The sequence below is a fragment of the Ochotona curzoniae genome, unplaced genomic scaffold (assembly GCF_017591425.1).
Source record: "Ochotona curzoniae isolate NIBS_2020 unplaced genomic scaffold, NIBS_Ocur_1.0 contig_2305, whole genome shotgun sequence".
In the NCBI taxonomy this organism is placed as follows: Eukaryota; Metazoa; Chordata; class Mammalia; order Lagomorpha; family Ochotonidae; genus Ochotona; species Ochotona curzoniae.
The window spans coordinates 1-22,330 of record NW_024465411.1 but is presented as its reverse complement, the minus strand read 5'-3'; the positions used below and the strand labels follow the sequence as shown (position 1 = coordinate 22,330).

Here is a 22,330-nt window from a genome sequence, read left to right as displayed (position 1 = left end):
CTTAAAAGGTCTCACTGATGGATTTAGCCATTCCAAGCAATGATTTATCATTCTGTAGCTTAATACCTACACACTCCGTAGTTTCATGAAATTATCTTTTGAAATTCAACATGTGTAAACATGCTGTTTGTCTATGCCTCTGTCTTTTCAGTTTATGCCCTTCTATGTTTAGCCTTGTTTCCATAAAAGGTTGATTTCATGGTTTGTATATCTGATTTGTATTCCCTTCTGCATGTGTTACTTTTAAAAAAAAAATTTTATTCACTCCTTTATTCCACATCATGCTGTGAGGACTAAGCAAAAACAAAATAAAAACCACCTGCCAGTATTCTTAAGTCTCCCCAGGTTTCCTAGATTACCTTGCAGAGCCACAAAGGTAGGGGAAGCTCAGCCTGTCCCACCTCCTCCCTCTTTTACTGTTAACCCATTTCTTTTTAAAATTTTTATCGAAAAATCAGATGTACAGAGACAAGGGGAGAGGATCTTCCATCCGTTGATTCACTTGCCAGAGCTAAGCTGATGTGAAGCCTGAAGCCAGAGACTTCTTTGGTTCTCCCACATGGATGCAGGACATACAAGCCGAGGACTTTAGCTGCTAGGCTATTGCACTCAGTCCATGCTAAATCATTTCAAATAGTGTATGAAACTTCTGGTCCCTTGTCATCAATGAAGGAAAATATTACTTAAAACACACCCACAGGCCTGGTGCTCAAGTCCTCACTTTGCATGCACAGGATTCTACATGGGCACTGCTCCACTTCCCTTCCAGCTCCCTGCCTGTGGCCTGGAAAAGCAGTCGAGGACGGCCCAAAGCTTTGGGACCCTGCACCCGCGTGGGAGACCTGGAAGAGGCTCCTGGCTCCTTTTTATGAACTGAGTCATCTCTAGCTGTTGTAACCGTTCTAGTTGAGCAAACCAACCAAAAAGGAGGATCTTCCTCCTTTTCTCTGTGTAATTCTGACTTTCCAATAAAAAAAAATTTAAATGATTTATTCTATGTAATGATTCATATTGACAAAGTTTTATATATACATAGCCTCATAAAGTATAAACTGTGTATTTCTAAAATGTGAGTGGTAGCATTTACTGAAAATGTTTAGAACATGTAGATCCAAGAATTCCCTTTGAGAAAATGAACTTGTCTCATTGTAAAACACACTTGTGACTTTTTGATGGACATGTGACATAGCAGTGAAGATCCCTGTGTCCTTTAATCCAATTATTCCCTGTGAGTTGCCACCTTCCAGAAGCAGCAATTGTAGCTTCCTGACACTAGATTCCCTAGGAGATCACAGGGAAACTTAAGTAGTTTACTTGCCACCAGATGGAAAATTGGGGATGAATGCCAGTCTTTTGGCAATGGAACTACAATGAAGGCTCGCATTGGTGTTTTGAAATAATTCTACATGCAATTTGTAACAGCCACTAACTACAAGCCTGTTTTTCATCTGAAAGCTCTGACAATAGATCTCACCCCACAAATTTAAAAGCTGTGTGATTTCATATAAGATTTAGAAAGATGCAATTTAATCTATACTACCTTACCAATATACTGCTTGCTTTCCATGATTAAGATGCTAGATGAAAAAATAAGATTCCATTAAAAAGGTATCAATTCATCTGACAATGTATTGTTCACCCTAAGCCAGCGTAGGTGTATGTGCCATCTTCCTATCCTCATTTACTGACTGTGAAACACCAGCAAGTTGAATTATAGCATTCTGTAATGTTAAAAGAAATATCACTCAAAACATACTACACACACCTTACAGAATTCCATTTGTGTTTATGTAAATTCATTTTTCTCCTGTACGTCAACTTAAACCATCCATTACTCAACTACTGAAAGCATAGAAATATCGTGGCTTCATAGGTGTTTCACAGCTTGCTGGGGAGCTAGAAAATTTCCAGTTCTTCAAACTTTTATCTTCACCTTTCTCAATAGCAGCAAACTTCAACTAATACCATAAAAAGACTTTAACTTTTTATTTAAGTAAAATCAGAACAAAGAGCAGCACATGCAGTGCTACCATCTAACACAATACAATAGGCAATTACTAAGCAGTGACTTCAGGTTCCATTCAGCAAACTAAATCCACTTTTATTTTTTACTCCAAGTATTGCTGAGTAATTAAACTGAATGCAGAAGTCACTGAGCATGGCAATACAGAAAAACAAGCATGTTTGAGAACTGCAAATGCCAGACAGTTAAAGAAATCAAACACAACAAAACACATTATCTAAATAAAATCTGAGAACCTTTGAGAATTTGGATTATTCCTATCTGCTTTCAGAAGTGTTATCATAACCTTGGCATGCTTTAGTTTCACACTGCTAATTTTGCTCTAAATTTTATCACGAAATTGTAGCTATGCTGCCAATTTTGGGTCTGCTTAATTTGACTCAAGTTTAATAGGACTTGACATTAAAAGCTCACACTACCCCACAATAAATTTTTTCACATATGGTGACAATCAACATTCAAGTGCCAGTGTTTGTGTACTTTTGGTCAAGTTTCATTAAACTTTCTAAGAATCATTTTTAGGCTTACAAAAATAAAAATAAATATCTTTCAAAAGGCTCAATAAATATTACACAAGCAAAAAAATATCTACCAAAATCTGCCATGTGCAAAAAATTTTCAACAAGCAATGGTCCCAGATGAAACTTAACAAGCTGCATTTCCAAGAGACAAATATTTGAAATTGAAAAACTTACACATAAGACAAACATGCACATACATATATAAATTTTCTGAATGTGCAATAAAATAGGTACTTTGTAAAAAGTTATGGGCAAAATGTCCAGGTGTCTAATCTATACTAATTTAAATAGCACCATAACAAATGACCTTAAAACTGTCAAGTGGTCAACTGCACCTACTTTATTAAAGTTTTAGAACAAGGCACAACACACTTGAAAATATATTGCACTTCAAGAATTCCTGCCAGTTTTTATGCTTACTGTAAAACACATTTTTTTTAAAACTGTATTCTGGCCCAAAAAGCACAGAACTCCAAGCAGCAGAGGCATTTTCAGTAATGGACAATCATCTTTGGCCAAATTTAGTACAAGGACTACAAATTCAATGGAAACCTACTCAACTAAAATACTGCCTTAAATATTATCTTTAAAAATATCAAATTGATTCCCTTTGCAGCTTAGCATGTATTTCCGACCTGTGTGATTGCAAGGATTTATTTACTTTTGAAATTTACAAAAATTTGCAAATGTAAGCCATTTTAACTTTTTAATGCAGCTCTACAATGCAATGTGAATCCAAATTAACTCAAAGCCTGCTGCATAGCCCTTCCTGCTCAAACCCTCTTGACCAAAAAACATTAACAGCTAGCATGCCCTGAAGATCAAAATTGAACCCAATCTGCAGTAAGATTTGTTGACTAACAGTGTCAGCCAGCCTAACACTTTCATTTTATTATGGTAGGCATTAAAAATTTAAATGTTTGCGAAATTAAGACAATAGAACTCTAAATTTTCTCTGTAACAATGCGCCCATATTTGTGTATCCTAGAATACCCTGCGCAAATATCAAATGAAAAATTACTGTCGATATTTGTATTAACTTTGAAGAATGGTTTCAAAAATGTTTTGGGTGTATTCTTACATCCTATCTCTTCACCATTGAAATGGCTTAACTAGATGGAGGTTCTAAACTCCTTTTAAGGATAGAGTGAGCAAATCAGAACTTTAACTTAATACAGCTGGCCATACTGAAAATTACTTATTTTTAAGTTGTTTTTAACTCGACTTCCAGGATCAAAAGAAAGACATCATATTTTTTTCTATTTGTGGAAAAATAATCACTAAAGTTGTATCATAACACTTGTGTGCCAAGGTTGATGGTAGCTCAATTCAGTAAATTTATTTTGTCAAACAACTGTTACCTTGAGTATTATTGAGCCAACAGGTATCAAAACATTGACTAAAGTTAAAAGTCACAGAATACTAACAAATGATCCTCAGTCACAGTTACAAATGCAGTTTGGGATTGAACAAAGCAGGAGAGGAGTTATCCAAATGATAGCAATTAAGTCTTCAAATTTCTTAACAGGGCTGCTGATTGTTCATTTCTTCTTTGTGACTTGTGAGCTCTCTTGCATTTTCACGAGAATCAACTGGTAACATACTGCTATGTTCTTGAAGCTATACAACACAGTCTGGCTAAAGGTACACATTAGCTTGTTTGACTTTACTGCAAAGGATTTTCAGTTGCCCCACCAGTCAACTCCTTGTGAGCTATAATTTCCTCCGTATCCATCACTAGTGTAGAAGCCTCCATAGGCACCTATTAAGAAATGTTCAGAAAGAGAAATTAAGCCATCTACCCTCAGAAGTTTTCCCCATTTTCTTCAGTTCTTTGATATAAATATAAAAAAACTATTTGATTTTGTGCTCTTTAAAATTAAAATTCCACAGTAAACCCAAAGGAAAAAATTTCTATTACCTCCGCCGTACCCTCTGTTGCTGCTGTGACCACTTCCACTGCTCCGGTTGCTGCCTGTACGACTACCGAAGCCAGAACTGCTGGAACTACTTTGACGATAGTCTCTGGCACCAAACCCTCCACTGAATCTAGTTTAACAACACAAAACACACAAAAAAAATTTTGCATGTCACATGACTATAAAAATAGAATGAAATAATTGCTACTTGAAATTCCAATTCTCACATGATAAATTCAAGCTCCAGTTCATCAGATTCAAATTTAGTGTTTTCAACTCATTAGCAATGAACAGATGATTTATTAGTTGGCATCTTTTTTAATGATTATTCCTCATCCAAAGTGAGTACAATACAGCTGTCTAACCAACACTTTTCAATTACACAAGTGAAAACTGAAAACAATGTGTACCTCTTGGAACGTCCACGACTACCACCTTTGTAGTGGTGTTCATAAGCCATATTTTCCAACCAAGATGGAACTTCTTGTTTAGCTTCAACAAGCAGATCCAACAAATCCTTTGTGATATTTGCATTTCGTTCATTGAAGAAAGAGGTAGCAAGGCCTGAATTAACAAAGTACGTAAAAGGTCAGACTTAATTACAGCAATGTGTATTTTGCCGTTACTTTTACTTACTCCAAAAATTGTAGGACAGGCCAGAACTTAATATAGTGGTTAGGGTATTGCCTGAAACGCATGTGTCCCTTTTAAGTCACTTAGGTGTGTCCAGCTTCATTTCTAAATTAAGTTTCCTCCTAATATGTACCTTAGACGCATTTATTAGTCATGTCCTTGTCAGTTCACACATGAGATCCAGAATTAGATTTGGACTCACAGCTTCAGCCCAATCACTGCTCTTGAGTTAAGCATACTAGCAGAAGAGGGTGTGTTACTCTACCTTTCACACACAAAAAAATTTTTTTTTCACACACAAGTCAGCCGCAGCAGCTGAAGTTCTTGCCTTGCTATCTCCAGGATCCTATATGGGCTCTGGTTTGTGTTCCCAGCTCCCCGCTGGTGGCCTGTAGACCTAGGACATACATGAAAGACCTGTAAGGTGCTCCTGGATTCTGGCTTCAAATGGGCCCAGTTAAGTCTGCTGTGGCCATTCAGGGAGTAAATGAGTGGATGCAGATTTTTACATCTCTTCTCTCTATAATTCTGCCTTCCCAGTAAAAATAACTCTTAAAATTAAAAAAGGTTGTGGAAAAGTGAAATTACAAGGTGTTATCTACCACCTTCTGGTAACAATGAGAAACCCACATTGCTGCATAGTATGCATTACTTGCAAAATTTTTAAAAGCACTTCTAAAGCCTGGCGTAAAGGCCTAGTTGTAAAGTCTTCACTGTGAACATACCAGGATCCCATATGGGCACTGGTTCTAATCCCGGCAGCGCCACTTCCCATCCAGCTCCCTCCCTGTGGCCTGGGAAAGCAGTGGAGGACGGCCCAAAGCCTTGGGACCCTGCACCCAAGAGGGAGACCCGGAAGAGGCTCCTGGCTCCTGGCTCCTGACTCTGGACTCGCTCAGCTCTGGTTATTGTGGCAGACTTCCTCTCTCTCTTTCCACTGCTGTCTGTATATCTTACCTTACAATAAAAATAAACCTTAAAAAAAAAGGTCTCTAAAATATTAAGTAGATCCTAAAATAAAAATTAATTTACAATGCAGTAGCCACTCTTTTAGATGAAATATTAAAATGATTATTTGCAAAGATCTATTTTTAAGATTGTGGTCAAATCCTTTAGTAAATGCACAACTCAAAATAACCTATCAAACTATTTTACAAACTCTTACCAAGATTTCCTACACGTCCTGTACGGCCTATACGATGTACATACTCTTCAATATCACTTGGCAAATCAAAATTGATAACATGTTTCACATTGGAAATGTCTAGCCCTCTTGCAGCCACCTAAAAAATAAGATTAATTAAAAAAAATTTAAAAAAAAGAAAAAGTATTGAGATATAATCAGCTCAAATGTTTAATATACATACAGCTGTAGCTACTAGAATTGGACTTTTCCCAGAGCGGAATTGGTGAAGGGCTTCCTCCCGATCTCTCTGAGATCGATCTCCATGAATGCTGGTACAAGCATATCCTTCATGGTATAAAAAGTCCTCCAGAGAATCGGCACCTTTTTTGGTCTCCACGAACACTAAAGTTAATGATTCCTTCCCTGAAAAATCAGAATGTTTTCCAAGTTAGCATCATGTACTGATCTGAAAAATATCTGGCTTAATTTTTCTTGCACCTGTTAAGCATGCAAATTAAGAAGTTTTACTAATGATTAAAAATTAAAGGAAAGGTGGTGAGTAGAAAGAAAATATCAGAATATTTTTCTCACATCTAACAGAGAGCATGAATTAAAATCTTACCTGTTGCATTTAAGAGATCAAGTAGAAAGGATCGTTTATCTGACTCTTCCACCCAAACTACTTTCTGCGTGATGTTCTCAGAAGTAGAACCAACTCGACCTACAGCCAAAAAGATATATTCATCCAAGAAGTCACGGGCAAGCATCTGAAAAACAGCAAAGAATTTTTAAAATCTCATTATTTTAACAATTATTTTATATTCAAGTTCAGAGTACCAAAGAAAAATCATTAGCATGAAGCAGTACCTGTATTTCCTTAGGAAAAGTAGCACTAAACATCATGGTGTGACGAACACCTTTTGGTGGCATAGTATCTTGTTCAACTATACGACGGATCTGAGGTTCAAATCCCATATCCAGCATTCGGTCAGCTTCATCCAACACTAAATACCTGGTTGAAAAACACTCAGTAAATTCTCCATTGGTTACTGCGTCAAGCAATATCAATCACATTACTATTTAGTTATTAAATCTAACTTCTAATTTTTTTCCTTGGATTTATTTTAATTGCAAAGTCAGATACGCAGAGAAGAAGACAGGTAAAAATCTTCCTCACTCTGGCTTACCCCAACTAGCCACAACAGCTGGAGCTGAACCGATCCAAGTCAGGAGCCAGGAGCCTCTTCCAGGTCTCCCATATGAGTGCAGGGTCCCAAGGCTTTGGGCCGTCCTCGACTGCTTTTCCAGGCCACAGGCAGGGAGCCGGATGGGAAGTGGCGCTGCTGGGACTAGAACCAGTGCTCATATGGGATCCCAGAGGTTGCCTCTATGCTACTGTGCCTAAAATCTAATTTTGAATATTACTATTCAGCTATGTAAGTGAACAATACAGTCTTGTAGAATATAATTGTTCATACTGTTAATTCTTTAAAACCACACAATTATCAGAACACTTAACAAACAAAAAAGGGATCAGGCACAGTAGCCTAGACGCTAAAGACCTCACCTTGCAAGCACTGAAATTCTGTACAGGCGCCAGTTCTATCCCGGCAGCCCCGCTTCCCTTCCAGCTCCCTGCCTGTGGCCCGGGAAAGCAGTCGAGGACGGCCCAAGGCTTTGGAACCCTGCACCCGCGTGGGAGACCCGGAAGAGGATCTGGGCTCCTGGTTTCAGATCAGCACAGCTCTGGCCATTGTAGCTACTTGGGGAGTGAATCATCAGATGGAAGATCTTGCTCTCTGTCTTTCCTGCTCTCTATATACCTGACTTTCCAATTAAAAAAAATAAATAAATCTTAGAGGAAAAGAGAGAAAGCATTAATTAAAATACATTTCATACTAAAAAATTTAAACATACTTGCAGAAATCTAGCCCAATTTTTCCTCTTTCCATCATGTCCACCAGACGTCCTGGAGTGGCTACTAATAAGTGGCATCCACGTTCCAAATCTCGAATCTGCTGACCAATATCTGCACCACCATAAACCACGCAAGGGCGAACTCTAGATCGGTATGAAAACTAAACAAAATATTTATTAAGCATTTATAATTTTTCACCATTGTACTAGATGAAAAGTACCTTACCAAGGCACTACTTACTTTTCTGGCTTCCTCATAGATCTGTACTGCCAATTCTCTTGTTGGTGCTAAAACCAAAGATATCGGGTATTGTTTACGACGTCCATATCTTCCATTTTCCTGAGAAATACATAAAATTTTTAGCTTTATGACTTCTATAATTAAAGTGCCCATTTGCTACCTGCTCAACTTCCTACAAACACCAGACACTGGGATGTAACACACAATACCTTGGCAAATCTAAGTGGATTCAGTTCCCAGCTCCTAGCTGTTGTGGATCTTTCACGAATAAACCAAGAAATAAAGCTCCCTTCTCTATTGCATCTCAAATAAGTACATGTCTAAAACAAAGTTACATATGCCTAAAAATAATATTTACAAAATCTTAATTTCCTACTTAGTAAGAAAATTTTTACCTTCACAGCCTTTAGAGCTTCACCTGGACCATCTGTATATATCTGACTCAGAATAGGCAGAAGAAATGCTGCAGTTTTTCCAGACCCTGGTTAAGAAAATGTTTAACCATTAATGACGTGAATAAAAATCAAGTATTTCATACACCCTATGTCTTCCTACTGAAATTTTTGTATCCTATCTATACTTTTCTGAAAAGATACTAATTTTTCCCTCACAGTACCGACAGCATCAACTTCAACAGTACAATAGCACAAAACAGGCTGACTTAAACTTTCTTTCTGAAATAACAATATGAGCCTATGCAAGCCAGTGTGTTTTATAATCTTGATATATAAAGGAACAAATGGGTATAAATTTTTCAGCAAAACATAAAAACTAAGCAAGTGTTGGTTTTGCTTTTTTATCTACAATACACAATTTTATTTCCTGATAAAGGTGTATTAAATAGAGAATAATTGAGGCCAGATTCTTTTCTTTTTTTGGAAACCATATTCTTACTTAAAAAAAAAAGGCATTTCTCAAACTCAATATTCTCCCTGTTGCATTATATCAGCAAGTCAATCTAGACAGGACTCCCAAAGACACCCTTGTAGAAATCCTAGTTTGATCCCTGGGGTTCAATGGCAAAACTGACAGAATCAAGCTATCTCAAAAGCATCCTCAATACATAATTCCTGTCTTCTCAACACTTCTGTAGCAAGCCCAGTTAAAGTATTCTTCATTTTCACTCTTTATCAAGTCAGCTCACCTGTTTGGGCACAAGCCATTAAATCTCTTTTTTCTTTGATAATGGGAATGGCATGTTTTTGCACTGGAGTAGGACGAGAGTAACGGGTAAGCTCAATATTCCCCATGATAATCTCTCCCATTTCAACATCACTGAACTGTTAAGAAATTTAAACAAGTTAATCAAATACAAGCAAAAAGAGAAACATTTTCTAAAGTCACTAAAAATTGGGTCAAGCACAATGATGGCATCTAATAGCTACTGGTTCCACTGCTGCACCACTTCTGATCCAGCTCCCTGCTCATGGTCTAGGACTCCACACCCACATTGAAGACCTGGAAGAAGCTCCTGGCTCCTTACTGGGCTAGGTACAGCTGTTGCAGCCATTTAGGGAAGGAGACAAAGAGAGAGTTCCCTCTTTCTGTATCTATCCAATTTGCCTTTTAAATAAACATAAATAATCTTTAGAACAAGTAAACAAATGACTTTGGTAAAAACTTACACTTTCTATATGTGGAGGACAGTTATTGCCGGTCGCTTCTACTGGTATATCATCATACTTCTCAAAGTTTATTCCAGTGTTTCCTCCAGAAAACAGTTCCCTGAAGTCAAATAATTATTATACATTATGTAGGATAGTAAGAATTCTAACAGTTACAGCACATTTCAGCAACTTACTGTTCTAAGCGTTCACTTGGTGGAAGTGGTTTTGACCAATCATCATCATCTGATTTGTCACACCAACGACTGTGGCCACTGCGTTCAAATTTGCCAAAGCCAGTTCTATCACCACGGCTGCCAATACCATCATAGTCACTCCGTCCACGATCTTCAAATCTGTACAGCACAATCAGAATGCTTTTTAGTCAGTTCTACTCATAATGAAATTCAGAATAAAGAAAAACTTTTTACATGTGAAAACAATACAAGGATTAAATACAGCCATGACATCATGATCAAGGCATCACATCAATAATAAAAATATTTAAGAACTAACCATACAGGTATCTTTTATCTATTTTCACATTCTGTCAAACTTAGTTATTAACTACATTATTTAAGACTATTTTTAGTAACAAATTTAACAGGCAATAAGCCAATGGTTTTTAACAGAGGATCAATTAAAGAAAAAAAAAAGCTTACCAACCCAAAAATGCAAAAAGCTTGAGAACTTGAAACATTAAAAAAAATGAAGACTTACCAACTTAGAATTCTAAATCACTTCTGTATATGCACAAGAATTTACCTTCCCCTTGATCCACTTCCACGGTCACTGAAGTAACTGGACTTTCCTCTTGAATCACGAGACCCAAAACTGCTGTATGCATCCTTATCTTTAGAAGAACTCCAGCCTGAACTGTCCTTATCATAAAACCCTTCAATAGAACACCAAAAATTAAACCTTGCTGCCTTCTTAAATATAAACAAGCACATAGCTTTCTATAATCTTACTTTTTGTGTTCTTAAGGTCAGTAGTCCCACAGAATTTTTAATCAACAGAAATTATTTTGAGCAAGAAAAACCATCTCACTGCATAAAAGTAGGCTGAGTAAGCATCATTTCTTCAGTTTCCATTTGCTTCAACAGTATAAGCTGCACTCAAAATACAAGTATACTCTATTTTGATTAGACTGTTTAGAAGCAAATAAAAAAAAATAAAGTAGGAATTAAGAACTGAAGTGCCTCCATGAAATCTGAGCTCAAAGGAAGTTGCTCAGGGGCAGTTATGACACTAACTTCCAGTTATGTTTATCCCTAGAGAAAAATTAACATGAACAATTTGGTACAAAAATTTGGTTGCTAGTATGTGGCTGTAATTAACTATACTAATATTAGGCATTACAGCTTTGAGAAATCTTACTAAAAATTTGCAATTCCATACCTCTATACTAGTTATTTGGGCAATTACAAACCTTCAAAATATGCTGGAACTTCATTGCTTAACCATTTATTCCAGAACAAGTTTACTGGGTAACCATTCAGCAAACTAAACATGACTTGTCCACTATCTTTTATATACACACGTTTTTCTTAGAGAGCAAATGCCTCTGTAAAAAAGTGCATGTCTTCAAAACTATCACTCAGAACTTCAGCCATATGTGACAGCATAACAATCAAAATAAACTTAAGAGTTTCCTATTAATTCCCACTGTCAAACGTGTTTCAACATTAATAATTAACAACTTCTATAAATATCATTGTGCTAAATTCATGTACATATTCTGTCTAACTTAAGGAAGCTACCAACATTGTACTAAATCTGAACCAGGTAAAACATTATCTAGTTAGGAATAGGGGGTGACCTCATTGCTGCCTATTTTGCAAGCAGACAGGTATCGAGAGTAGAGTTAAAAGCCAAGCGTAACTTCATCCCACCATCAATTTAGATGCTTCATCAAATTCAGACATAAGATGGAAAAGTTGCTATCAGTTAAAACTCCACTATCAGGCAGCTGATCAATAGCTTCTTAGTATAGGAAAAACATTTCTAACATCTCTTCCATCTCAAAAAACCTTAAAATACTGCCATTCCCTTCACAATGTTTATTATAGTTTAGGTGTTTAGTATAGCTTAGTTATAGTTAGTCAACAATACTTCTAAGCAACACCAACAACATCAACAAAAGAAATTGTTTCTTTGGAAAACTGCCATCATTATCTAAATAATCTCCTGGCAATCACAAATTAAATGGAAAAAAAAAGCACTCAACCATAAATGATTTATCTTTTCACCTTCAATACTCAATACTTCTCTAAACTCTATTATCAGTCTCTTTTTGCTTACATACTCCATGACCTTGTTGTCTTTCAAAAATTTGAGGTCATTCTTTTTGGTATATATACAAATTTCAAATTAATACCCCTTGGGTTGCAGTATCTGCTTTCCACAAGAGAAGCTGAGTTCAAGTTAGTTTCATTATTGGGCCATGCCAATGTGTATCCTGAGTTATCAACTTATAGTTCCAGTAGGTGAGTCTCCGCCACCAACCTGAAAGTCGTAGGCCAGATGCACACCTTCCCCTTTTGACACTGCAAAACCACAAGTGTTGGGGACTAAACCAGAGCAGTGTAAATGAGTTATCTTTAAAAAAGGTTAAAATAATAATAAATATTTTTCTAATCTATCCATTCTTACAAGTGAAAACACACTACATGTGTCAAAATTTTTAAATTAAGCATTTCAGGCAAAACACTAAAAAAACCAACCACACATACTACTGACTGTGGCCAAAATTTACTCTTCCTCAAAACTCACATTTCAATTGTGAAAACTTTAACACAGGGTTTAAACAGTGCTTTATCATCATGAGGCTTTTTCTGAAGCATCACCACAAAGGCACCTCTTTCAAACAAATCTATCAACGTCTACAAGTAACGCACTACAGTAATAAAACAACAAAACTCAAGTTTTTCACAATCAAAAGAAACAAGAATTGCTCATTATTGTTATCACATGAACATTTCCAAAGTTAGTAAGTGCTAGGTCCCAAAAGAAATATCTAACAGAAACACTGGAGAAATAAAGTGTTAAAATTTCTGAAAAATATTTTTCCTATGGTTTAATTACTTTTGGGAATAAAAGTGAGATTATGAGCGTTTTTTTAAATGACATACCTTTAGAAGCTTCTCTATTCCGCAAGTGAGGAGGTATATAGCGCCCTTCTATAAAAGAAAAAAAGGAAGGAACTTGGAAAACTACAAGCTGAGCAAGTTTTCAAGCTCAATTTAAATGCAAACTTAATGGTTCACCAATCTAACATTTTCTCTAAACAAAAACTAAGCTTGTAAATAAGTTCAGACCCTTGGGTCACAAGAATAAAAATATTCCAACAGTTCAGTAGTTACTAGTCATGACTTAAAATGTCCTAAGTGGTTTATGTAAAGAACATTTACTAACATTAAATAAGACCATTATTTTACTAGGACAGCCTGTTAAAAGCTAGTTAAAGTTAGGAGAGAAGAGAACATATACTAACTAAATTCAAATATGTCATTATGTGTTTATGTTAAATTCAGCAGAAAAAAATGTTTAATTTAAATCTAATTATGTGTCACAACCTAGCATCAATGTAATAAAGCTTTTCTGTATATTTAAAACTTTTTACTTACTGCTTGCAGTGCTTCCTCCTGCAGACTGAGTACCAGAAGCATTCAGGTCTAGACCAGCCAACTGGAAAAGAGTTATCAATAATTCTTATCCTTGTCCTTAGAACCCTCCCAGTTTACAAAGGATGATTCGGTTAAGGAGCACCTGGATGTCACAAATACCTCTGTAAAATGTTGAAATTTACCCAATCCAAGCCGATGTTATAACCTCTGTAAAATTTCTTAACTGAATTGATGAAAATTCAGTAATCTAAATGTTAAAGTGAGCTATACACAAGAAAAATGAAATTTCGTTTGCAGGGTGAACTGGAATACTGCTAAATGTAAATAAAGGGTAATAACAAATATATAAATAACAAATATACAATATAGAGCTATAAAATCACAGGAAATTAAGCATTAACACTTCAAATTCGTAAAGCTAGTTCATTTAATATATAATGCTAGCAATGTAAGGAATATATGATTTATGAATGCTAAAAAATGATAGTAAATATATGACGGGAGAAAAATGACATTTTACATTTCTACTGTATAAATTTCAATAAATAAACATCTACTAAAGAGGGAGGGTGGGAATGTTTCAAGTTACCATGAAATTTAGGACCAAGATTAAGGTTGTAGTTCTTATATCCACGTAATGTACTAGTCACAGTAGGTAGAGGAGACGGCAAGTCACATAGCTCACAGCGTGGAACAGGTTTTAGGAGACCAAACGACTTGAGCCGGTTGGAATTTCATTACCGCGACTAAGACGCCGGTAAAACTTGTTAAAAAAGCAGGTTACAGCTGACTGGCTCAACGATACAGAAGAATAAGGTACTAACGATAAAAAATAAGAAAGAAGTAATTGTATTTCCGCATCTTCCTGTTTACTAAAACCTAAAGTACGCGTGGAATCAACAAAGCGGCTTTAGTTTATGGTGGCCGATTGGGAATGAAATTCTCAAGTTAACGACACAAAACGCCCTTTTACCGCCCAATTAAGAATCTAAGTTGTTCTGTGGATGGAAATTATTACAATCCTCAGTTTCTAACCTCACAGATGTCGTCTTGCTGGCTTCTACCGTCCATTATCTCCACATACAGGTCAACGGAAACACGCGGCGGCCATTCCTCTTCTCCTCTGGTACGGTCGGCTCGCCTCCCTCCCTCCCTCCCTCGCCAGCATCCGCTTCCGGTTGTTCTGCGTCACAAAACTTTCCACTCCGGAAACACCGCTGCGTCAGCGGGCTCCCAACGTCCGCGACCGGGGGGCGGGGGACGGGGGGCGGGGGACGGGGGGCGGGGCGCGGGGCGCGGGGCGCGGGGCGCGGGGCGCGGGGCGCGGGGCGCGGGGCGCGGGGCGCGGGGCGCGGGGCGGGGAGGAACGACCATTTAAAAAACTACATGGCGTTTATTTTTCCTTTATCATCACCAGGTTTTTTTTTTCCCACCTCTCTGTACTCCAGGTTTGTAGAAGGAAGCTAGTATTAATACAAAAAGCAACGCCATTTCCCTTCTGTTTGATTGCGGTATTTCTAAAATCCCGGAGCTTTATTACTTTTTCGAATGAGCACGCAGAAACATGTAAAATTTATCTCAGGGCCGTTTAAACACAAATAGGTGAAAAACAGGAGAAACATTAAGTCCGAATTAGGGAAACCGTTGTTGACAAGCACTGGAGAGTTGCGCATGCGCATGCGGAGCACGGCGCATGCACAAAAGCCGCTATGGCGCGCGGCCGGTACAGTTCAATTCTCCGCAAGCGGAACACACGTGATAAACGTTACAGATAACGGTGATTACCAGCGCCTCAAACCGCCACGGAATTTAATTCATTTGCTTTTCTACCGTGGCGCGCCGCAGAGACAATCCCAACATAAGTGACGCCTACCAGCAGGGTAGTAACTGCTTAGTATACTGCTGCAGTCGAACATAACACAGTAACGGTACTATAAAACGTCAGTACGGTGACTACAACTCACCTGCTCGTCCAGGTCCACCGTATTTCCCAGTGCCACATGACTCATTCCTGAAAACATGGGACGACAGATTTTACACTTAGAGGATAAAGAGCCCTAATAATAGGCTTCTAGGCGGTGTAAAATGTACTCCCCGGTCGTAACGTACGGTTTCCCAAGCAATTACGTCAGCACGCAAGACGCACGTTCTGATTACGGACTGCTGCGCCCCTCCCACCGGCCGCTTTGTTGATGTGGGTCAATATGGCAGCACAAGAGCAGGGAAAGAACCTTGTGGAAACATGCACTCTTTGTCCAGTCCATAATGTGGGAGGTGCCTTTGGGAGATAATCTCCCCCTTTCGTTTAACTGCTCAGCCTCCATTTTTAAAATTTACTCATGAAATTTTACTGATTAAATAAATGAGTAAATTTTTAAAATGAGTAAAATTCTCCTCAAAAGAAGAGCCAGTACCATGTGGTACAGTAAATTAAGACTCCATATGTGGGTCAGCATCCAAGTTTGAGTCCCAGCTGTTCCACTTCTGACCCAGCTCCCTCTGCTTATGCCTGCAAAAGCAGCAGAGGATGGCTCCAAAATGTTTGGGCCCCTGCACCCGCATGAGAGACATGGAAGAAGCTCCTGGCTCCTGGCTTCAGACCAGCCCAGCTCCTAGCACTGGAGCCATTTTGGGGAGTGAACCAGCAGACAGAAGACTGTCTCTTCTTTTTCTCTCTATAAATCTGCTTTTCAAATAAAAATAACGTTTTAAAAATATTTTGAAAAAAAATATTATTTTCTATATTTGAAAGGCAGGCAGGTAGAGGTCTCCCATCCAATGGTTTATTCCCTAATGCCTACAATAGCTGGGGATTTGGGCCAGCAGAAACTGGTAGCCAGAACTGTATGGGACTGAAGGGGAACACTTGTCCAGTGTGTTGAACATTCCTATTTCATGGTAATTGGGGATAACTGCCTGAAAAAAAAAAATCATTTTTTTTCATTAGGACCTTATTCTGCAGTGGGTTTCACCCACCTCTATTGGTGGACCCGCCTCCCATTGAGAATGTCACATTGTTACTTGCATGATGTGCCTACTAAAATGTGAATCATTTATTTGATTTATGACCATCCTTCCATTCCTAGAGTACTTTGTTTAGGTCTGGGGGGTCACAAAAGATAGAAACGACATTCATATGTTTCTATTGATTTAGTTCTCCTCGCTGTTAGAATTAAACCTTCAGGGTTGCCATTGTGCTACAGTAGGTTAAGCCATCATGTAAGCCATCAGCATCCCATAACAGCGTGTCAGTTGGTCCTGGCTGCTCCTCTTCTGCTCCAGTTCCCTGGCTGATGCCCCTGGCAAGAAGCAGGACATGGTCCAAGTCCTTGGGCCCCTGCCAGCCATTTGGAAGAATAGAATGGGGTTCCTAATCCATGACTCCAGCCCCTCCCAGCTCTCCTGGAGGTCCAGTGGTGCCGGGATGTTGCTGTAGATGGGCCATGCTCAAACCTCATTGGCTCCTGGGCAACTACCCTCTTGAGCAACCAGGAACCTCCTGACCAAGACCCTTCCAACAGATACTGTCCCCTAAACTAGAGCTTCCTGTGGATGCCTCCCGGCCAGTGTCCAAATGGCCTCTGTCCTTTTGTGCCCCTGCAGACAGCTTGCAATTATCTTAGCACTGGTTGGAGTCCTTCCAGAACCCACGTGAAGGAACCCTGCAAGTGCATGCATTACCTCGCAGGGGCACAAAAATGTAACCCTCCGAGTTCCCTGCCATTGTAGTACTGCATGGCAATTGCTTAGGAACGACACTTCTATGGAATTGGAAGAATGAGTCGGTGATCCGCCTAGCACACATCTTCATCCTTTTATGTCAAGTGTTATTGGGCTGTCTAGAGCCAGATCTTGATAAAAAAATCTTTCCTAATGTAATAAATGTCATCAGATGAAATGTTGGCCTCCTCCATCCCATCTCAATCCCAGAGCTGCTCTCTGCTGGCTTAAATGTCCCTTGTTTACGTCACCCTCTGTTCAAGTCACAGCGTATTTCCAAAACGATGAAGGAACACGGCATAGAGTATTGGGGAGGCCCATTGGCCTCAGAAATGACATTAGAAAGCATTAAATGTAAGGGTCTCGTGGATGTTCTGATATCCCTAGAAACAGGAACATTCTCTAAGGAGACAGAAGGAATTTAAGCTTTGGACATTTGTCAAACGCATTAATTCTTTTCCAGGCTCAAGTGCAAGGTCCGAGCAGAGGCATATGTGGCTGCAGGGAGTCTGGGAAGTGGGCTGAGCAGCACAGCATATTTTTTTTTTAATATTTTTTATTTTAACAATCTTTACATGGTTAATTTGTGCATAAAGGGTCAAGGGCTACAGGAAAGTGGGTAAGACTATTATTTCCATATTGTTTCCTTCATCTACCTGAGGTAGAGGGGGATATTGAGGGAGAAGCCCCACCCGGTTTCCCACCCACTCCAAGTCCTCTGTGTGGGGCGTGCTCCGAGATGCTCGTTGAAGTGGTTTCAATAGGTCCCCTGTTTTGAAACTGCTGCCAATCTTGCCTCTCCAAACACGATGAGGTTGTTGAAAAAAATCCATTCATTGACATTATCCATCATAGCGTTTCTATTTGCCCGGTATGAGCAGCACAGCATATTGCAGCACAGCTTCTTGCGCCCTTCGGGGTCATTTGCTCTCCCCAGGGAAGTAACACCCACTCCTGCCTGCACGGTGCAATCTCCTGGGGAGCTTTGGCACTTTGGCCGCCGCCACTCCACTCGGGGAAGCGGGAGGCACTGAGGATGCTCAGAACTCAGACAGCTGATGGTTAGTTGTAGATGGGATTGAAAACCCCGTGAATTAACTCAGTATTCACAACCGATAACTGAGCAAAAGGATTCAGCACTGTGCATGGAGGCAACTCTGTGTCCTTGGGCCCCCGGGCCTCGCTTTTTTTGTCTGTAGAATGGGTGCTGGTCACAACCTGAAAGCCTCCTGCAACTGGGATAGTTTTCATCTGGGAGGCTGATTGCCTTCTCTGAGACTCCAGAAGCAGGGTTAGGGTTAGGGTTAGGGGTTAGGGGTTAGGGGTTAGGGGTTGGGGTTAGGGTTAGGGTTAGGGGTTAGGGGTTGGGGTTAGGGTTAGGGGTTGAGGTTAGGGGTTAGGGGTTAGGGGTTGGGGTTAGGGTTAGGGTCAGGGTCAGGGTCACGTTCAGGGTCAGAGCTAGTGTTACGGTTAGGGTCAGCGTTAGGTTAGGGTTAGGGTTAGTGTTGAGTGCAAATTGCAGATTCCTCCTGATTTTGTCCTCAAGATTTCAAAATGTTTTTGTTTTTCACATGTTTCTTTGATCCATCTGGCCTAAGGGAAGATACAGAGATTTCTTTTTTTTTTTTTTCTTGTAAGTGACTGAAGTATTCCAAAACCATTATTAGGTAATCTGTTCTTTTTTTGATTTGCCACATGGCTTTGGTTGCAGTTTTAGTTTGTTTCTGAACTCTGTTCTCCTGCTAAAGCTAGGCTGCCTTTGACAGACTTGACTTTGACTGTTGGCCATGGGTAGAGCCAATAACTATGCTTTCACCCATTACTCATTTCCCGCAGAGTTCTCCTAGCCAGTATAATAATATTTATGTCATCACACAAATGTTGACTGAACACAAAAACCAGGCAGTGGTCAAGGACAAAGCATATCCCCACCCACAGGCACTTGCATTAAATCAGAGAGAGACACACATAAATTAAATCAGCAAACTTAGTGTCAAAGTGTGATAAGTGACACACAAAAAAAAGGCAAATGAGAGTGGGAAAATAGACAACTGGACAAGTGAGGTTAAGCCTCGTGCCTAGAATGAAGTAAGAGAGGAGGTGAGCACAGCAAAGCGACAGGAGTGCACTCACGGGGCTTTGGAGCTATGTTCAAGAGCTGAACTGTTCCTTTTAATGGCTGAGTAATATTCCACAGAATAGATATACCACAATTTCTTTACCCACTCCTGTTTGGACAGGCGTCTGGGTTGCTTCCTGTCTTTGCTATTGTGGATTGTGCTGCTGTAAATATAGATTTTCTTTTTTTTTCTTTTTTCTTTTTATTATTTTTTTTATTGGAAAGGTGGATATACAGAGAGGAGAGACAGAGAGGAAGATCTTCCGTCCGATGATTCACTCCCCAAGTGAGCGCAACGGCGGATGATGCTGTGCCGATCCGAAGCCAGGAGCCTCTTCCGGGTCTCCCACGCAGGTGCAGGGTCCCAAGGCTTTGGGCCGTCCTCGACTGCTTTCCCAGGCCACAGGCAGGGAGCTGGAAGGGAAGCGGGGCTGCCGGGATTAGAACCGGTGCCCATATGGGATCTCGGGTGTGCAAGGCAAGGACCTTAACCACTTGCATCACCGCGCTGGGCCCTATTCTCAGGGTTTTATGGTACCAAGAGAATACTGATATATATACACACACACACATATATATATACTGATATATACTGATAAATACAAATATATTTCTGTACATAATCGTGTGTGTATGTACAGGAAGTGATGACGATTGCTTCAGACACCAAAACACATCGATGGCTTCAATGTCCCCGTCAATGGGCAAGTGACCTCTTCTCATGACCTCAGCCCTTTGACACCCACTCGGTCCTTTATTTATAAAGAGCCTTGTGGAGTGTGTGTGTGCTGGATGCCGAACTAGATGCGAAGGAGAAAAGGGACAGCAGGGTGATTCCAATGAGTCCTCCAAAAGTAAATTGTTGAAAATACAAGACAAACCCAGAAAAAAAAGGAATTAATGACCCTGATCCCATTTAAGTACCCAAAACAATGGGCTGGAGACTTAAATACAGCTGTAGTATCACCTGATGCAGACAGAGAGAGAGAGAGAGAGAGAGAGAAAACATATTATGTAATATAGACATTATATATTATATTTATATGTACATTGCCATTTCTTTAGTGTATTTGATCTGCATAAAAGCTTTGTGAGACATGACACACAATGGGAGTATTATTCCTACTTGACACAAAGGCTAAAATGACTGTCTTAAAAAGTGATAAATTGTTCTAGAACCCACATATTCCTGTTCATCACATGCTTCATTTCTTCTAGGTAAACTTGAGTTTGTCCCAGAAGGCTCCACGTTACACTACCTGAAGAGGAGAGAAGGTGAGTCCTGGAATAACTCAGAGAGAATGTGTTAAATTTAATTCTTAGTCTCTTGCATCTGGGCAACAACATGTATTTAGTAACGACTACTTCTATGCCTACAGAACACGTCTGACGTGCACTCGGTTTCACTTGTTCTCTTCTAGCTGGCTCATAATTGAGCTGCAGTTTTGGTCTCAAAATTCGAATGATGTTCTCATACGCAGAATCTTATTTTTCACCCTCTCTGCCACGCATATGATATGTGAAATCCTAGTACTTTCTCATTTGAAAAAGAGATGATTTTAAAGATGATACGAATGAGGTTTTTTTTTTCTTCCTTAAATGTTGTTTATGACTTTGGGAAACTTGGGGGGATTTATAGAGGCATTGACCTTTTCGGAAAATAATTTGATAGTGAGTTTCAAAAGCTAAAATATGTTCTCAACTTGACTTGCTAATTCCACCTCTGGAATCTGTCATCAGGAAAACAAATCTGAAGTACAGCCTAATATTTGTGCATAAAATGCTTATTGAGGCACTAGTTAAAAATAATAAAGCATTATGTATATTGGAAAAGAGTAGCAATAACCTGTAAAAGTAATAATCTAGAAGACTGAGTTAAATTTTAGTCACAAGATAGGAATATTATGCTTCCAATGAGAATAAATAATGTTAGCTATAGAATGCTTATTATGCTAAGTTAAGAGACTAGACTAAGTTGGATACACATGAATTATGACCCTAGCTATGCAAAGGCACACAGAGGACAAGGATACACATCCAAATGTCAACGGCAATGATATCCAAGAGGGATTCTACTGCTGAATATTTTTGCTATCCATAGTTTTCTGATTTTCTCAAGTCATCTACCATGCATATGAATTATTGCTCTAATACAGAACAGCATTTTAAAACCTTTGCTGAAGGAAACAAAGTGAAGAAGCAACCAACAGAATGGGAGAAAAAATGTTGTACACTACACAGGTGATAGGGGACTAATATCCAGGATTTATGAAGGGCTTCAGAAACCCAAGAACATTTGAAAAAAAAAAAAAACCTGTAAAAAATGGGCAAAGGAAATGAACAGACATTTTCACCAACACCTGCTGGTGTGAGTGTGGTGAGAAAGGCACCCTCCTTCACAGCTGGTGGGAGTGTAGGCTAGTACTACCACTGTGGAGATCAGTATGGACAGTGCTTGGAAAATTGCAAATAAATCTGCCATAGGATCCAGCTGTGCTGCTCCTAATAATATACCCAAAAAAGGGGGATCTGAAAACCTATATTTACGGGCCCGGCGCGATGACGCAAGTGGTTAAAGTCCTTGCCTTGCACGCCCGAGATCCCATATGGGCGCCGGTTCTAATCCCGGCAGCCCCGCTTCCCTTCCAGCTCCCTGCCTGTGGCCTGGGAAAGCAGTCGAGGACGGCCCAAAGCTTTGGGAACCTGCACCCGCGTGGGAGACCCGGAAGAGGCTCCTGGCTTCGGATCGGCATAGTATCGGCCCGTTGTGCTCACTTGGGGAGTGAATCATCGGACGGAAGATCTTCCTCTCTGTCTCTCCTCTCTGTATATCCGCCTTTCCAATGAAAAAATAATAAAAATAAATCTTAAAAAAAAA

General features: G+C 39.4%; 1 protein-coding gene across 5 annotated transcripts; it reads right to left on the bottom strand.

The window, feature by feature from the left end:
• Positions 1 to 1,971: 1,971 nt before the first annotated feature.
• LOC121151239 (ATP-dependent RNA helicase DDX3X-like) lies at positions 1,972 to 15,684 on the bottom strand. Of its 5 annotated transcripts, XM_040972514.1 has the most exons (18): positions 15,578 to 15,684; positions 13,614 to 13,674; positions 13,119 to 13,166; positions 10,750 to 10,879; positions 10,182 to 10,340; positions 10,006 to 10,105; positions 9,525 to 9,660; positions 8,776 to 8,861; positions 8,381 to 8,479; positions 8,140 to 8,300; positions 7,090 to 7,234; positions 6,845 to 6,989; positions 6,464 to 6,645; positions 6,262 to 6,379; positions 5,702 to 5,704; positions 4,874 to 4,955; positions 4,466 to 4,593; positions 1,972 to 4,306 (listed from the first exon to the last, which is right to left on the bottom strand). In XM_040972514.1, exons 1-18 carry the CDS (start codon positions 15,632 to 15,634, stop codon positions 4,227 to 4,229), a joined length of 1,920 nt encoding a protein of 639 aa, XP_040828448.1. In that variant the 5' UTR covers positions 15,635 to 15,684; the 3' UTR covers positions 1,972 to 4,226. The 5 variants fall into 5 exon arrangements, with proteins under 5 accessions (XP_040828448.1, XP_040828444.1, XP_040828446.1 ...); XM_040972510.1 differs by lacking the exon at positions 5,702 to 5,704 and having other exon boundaries at positions 4,874 to 5,027; XM_040972512.1 differs by lacking the exon at positions 5,702 to 5,704 and having other exon boundaries at positions 4,874 to 5,027; positions 13,119 to 13,163.
• Between the last annotated feature and the right edge of the window lie 6,646 nt (positions 15,685 to 22,330).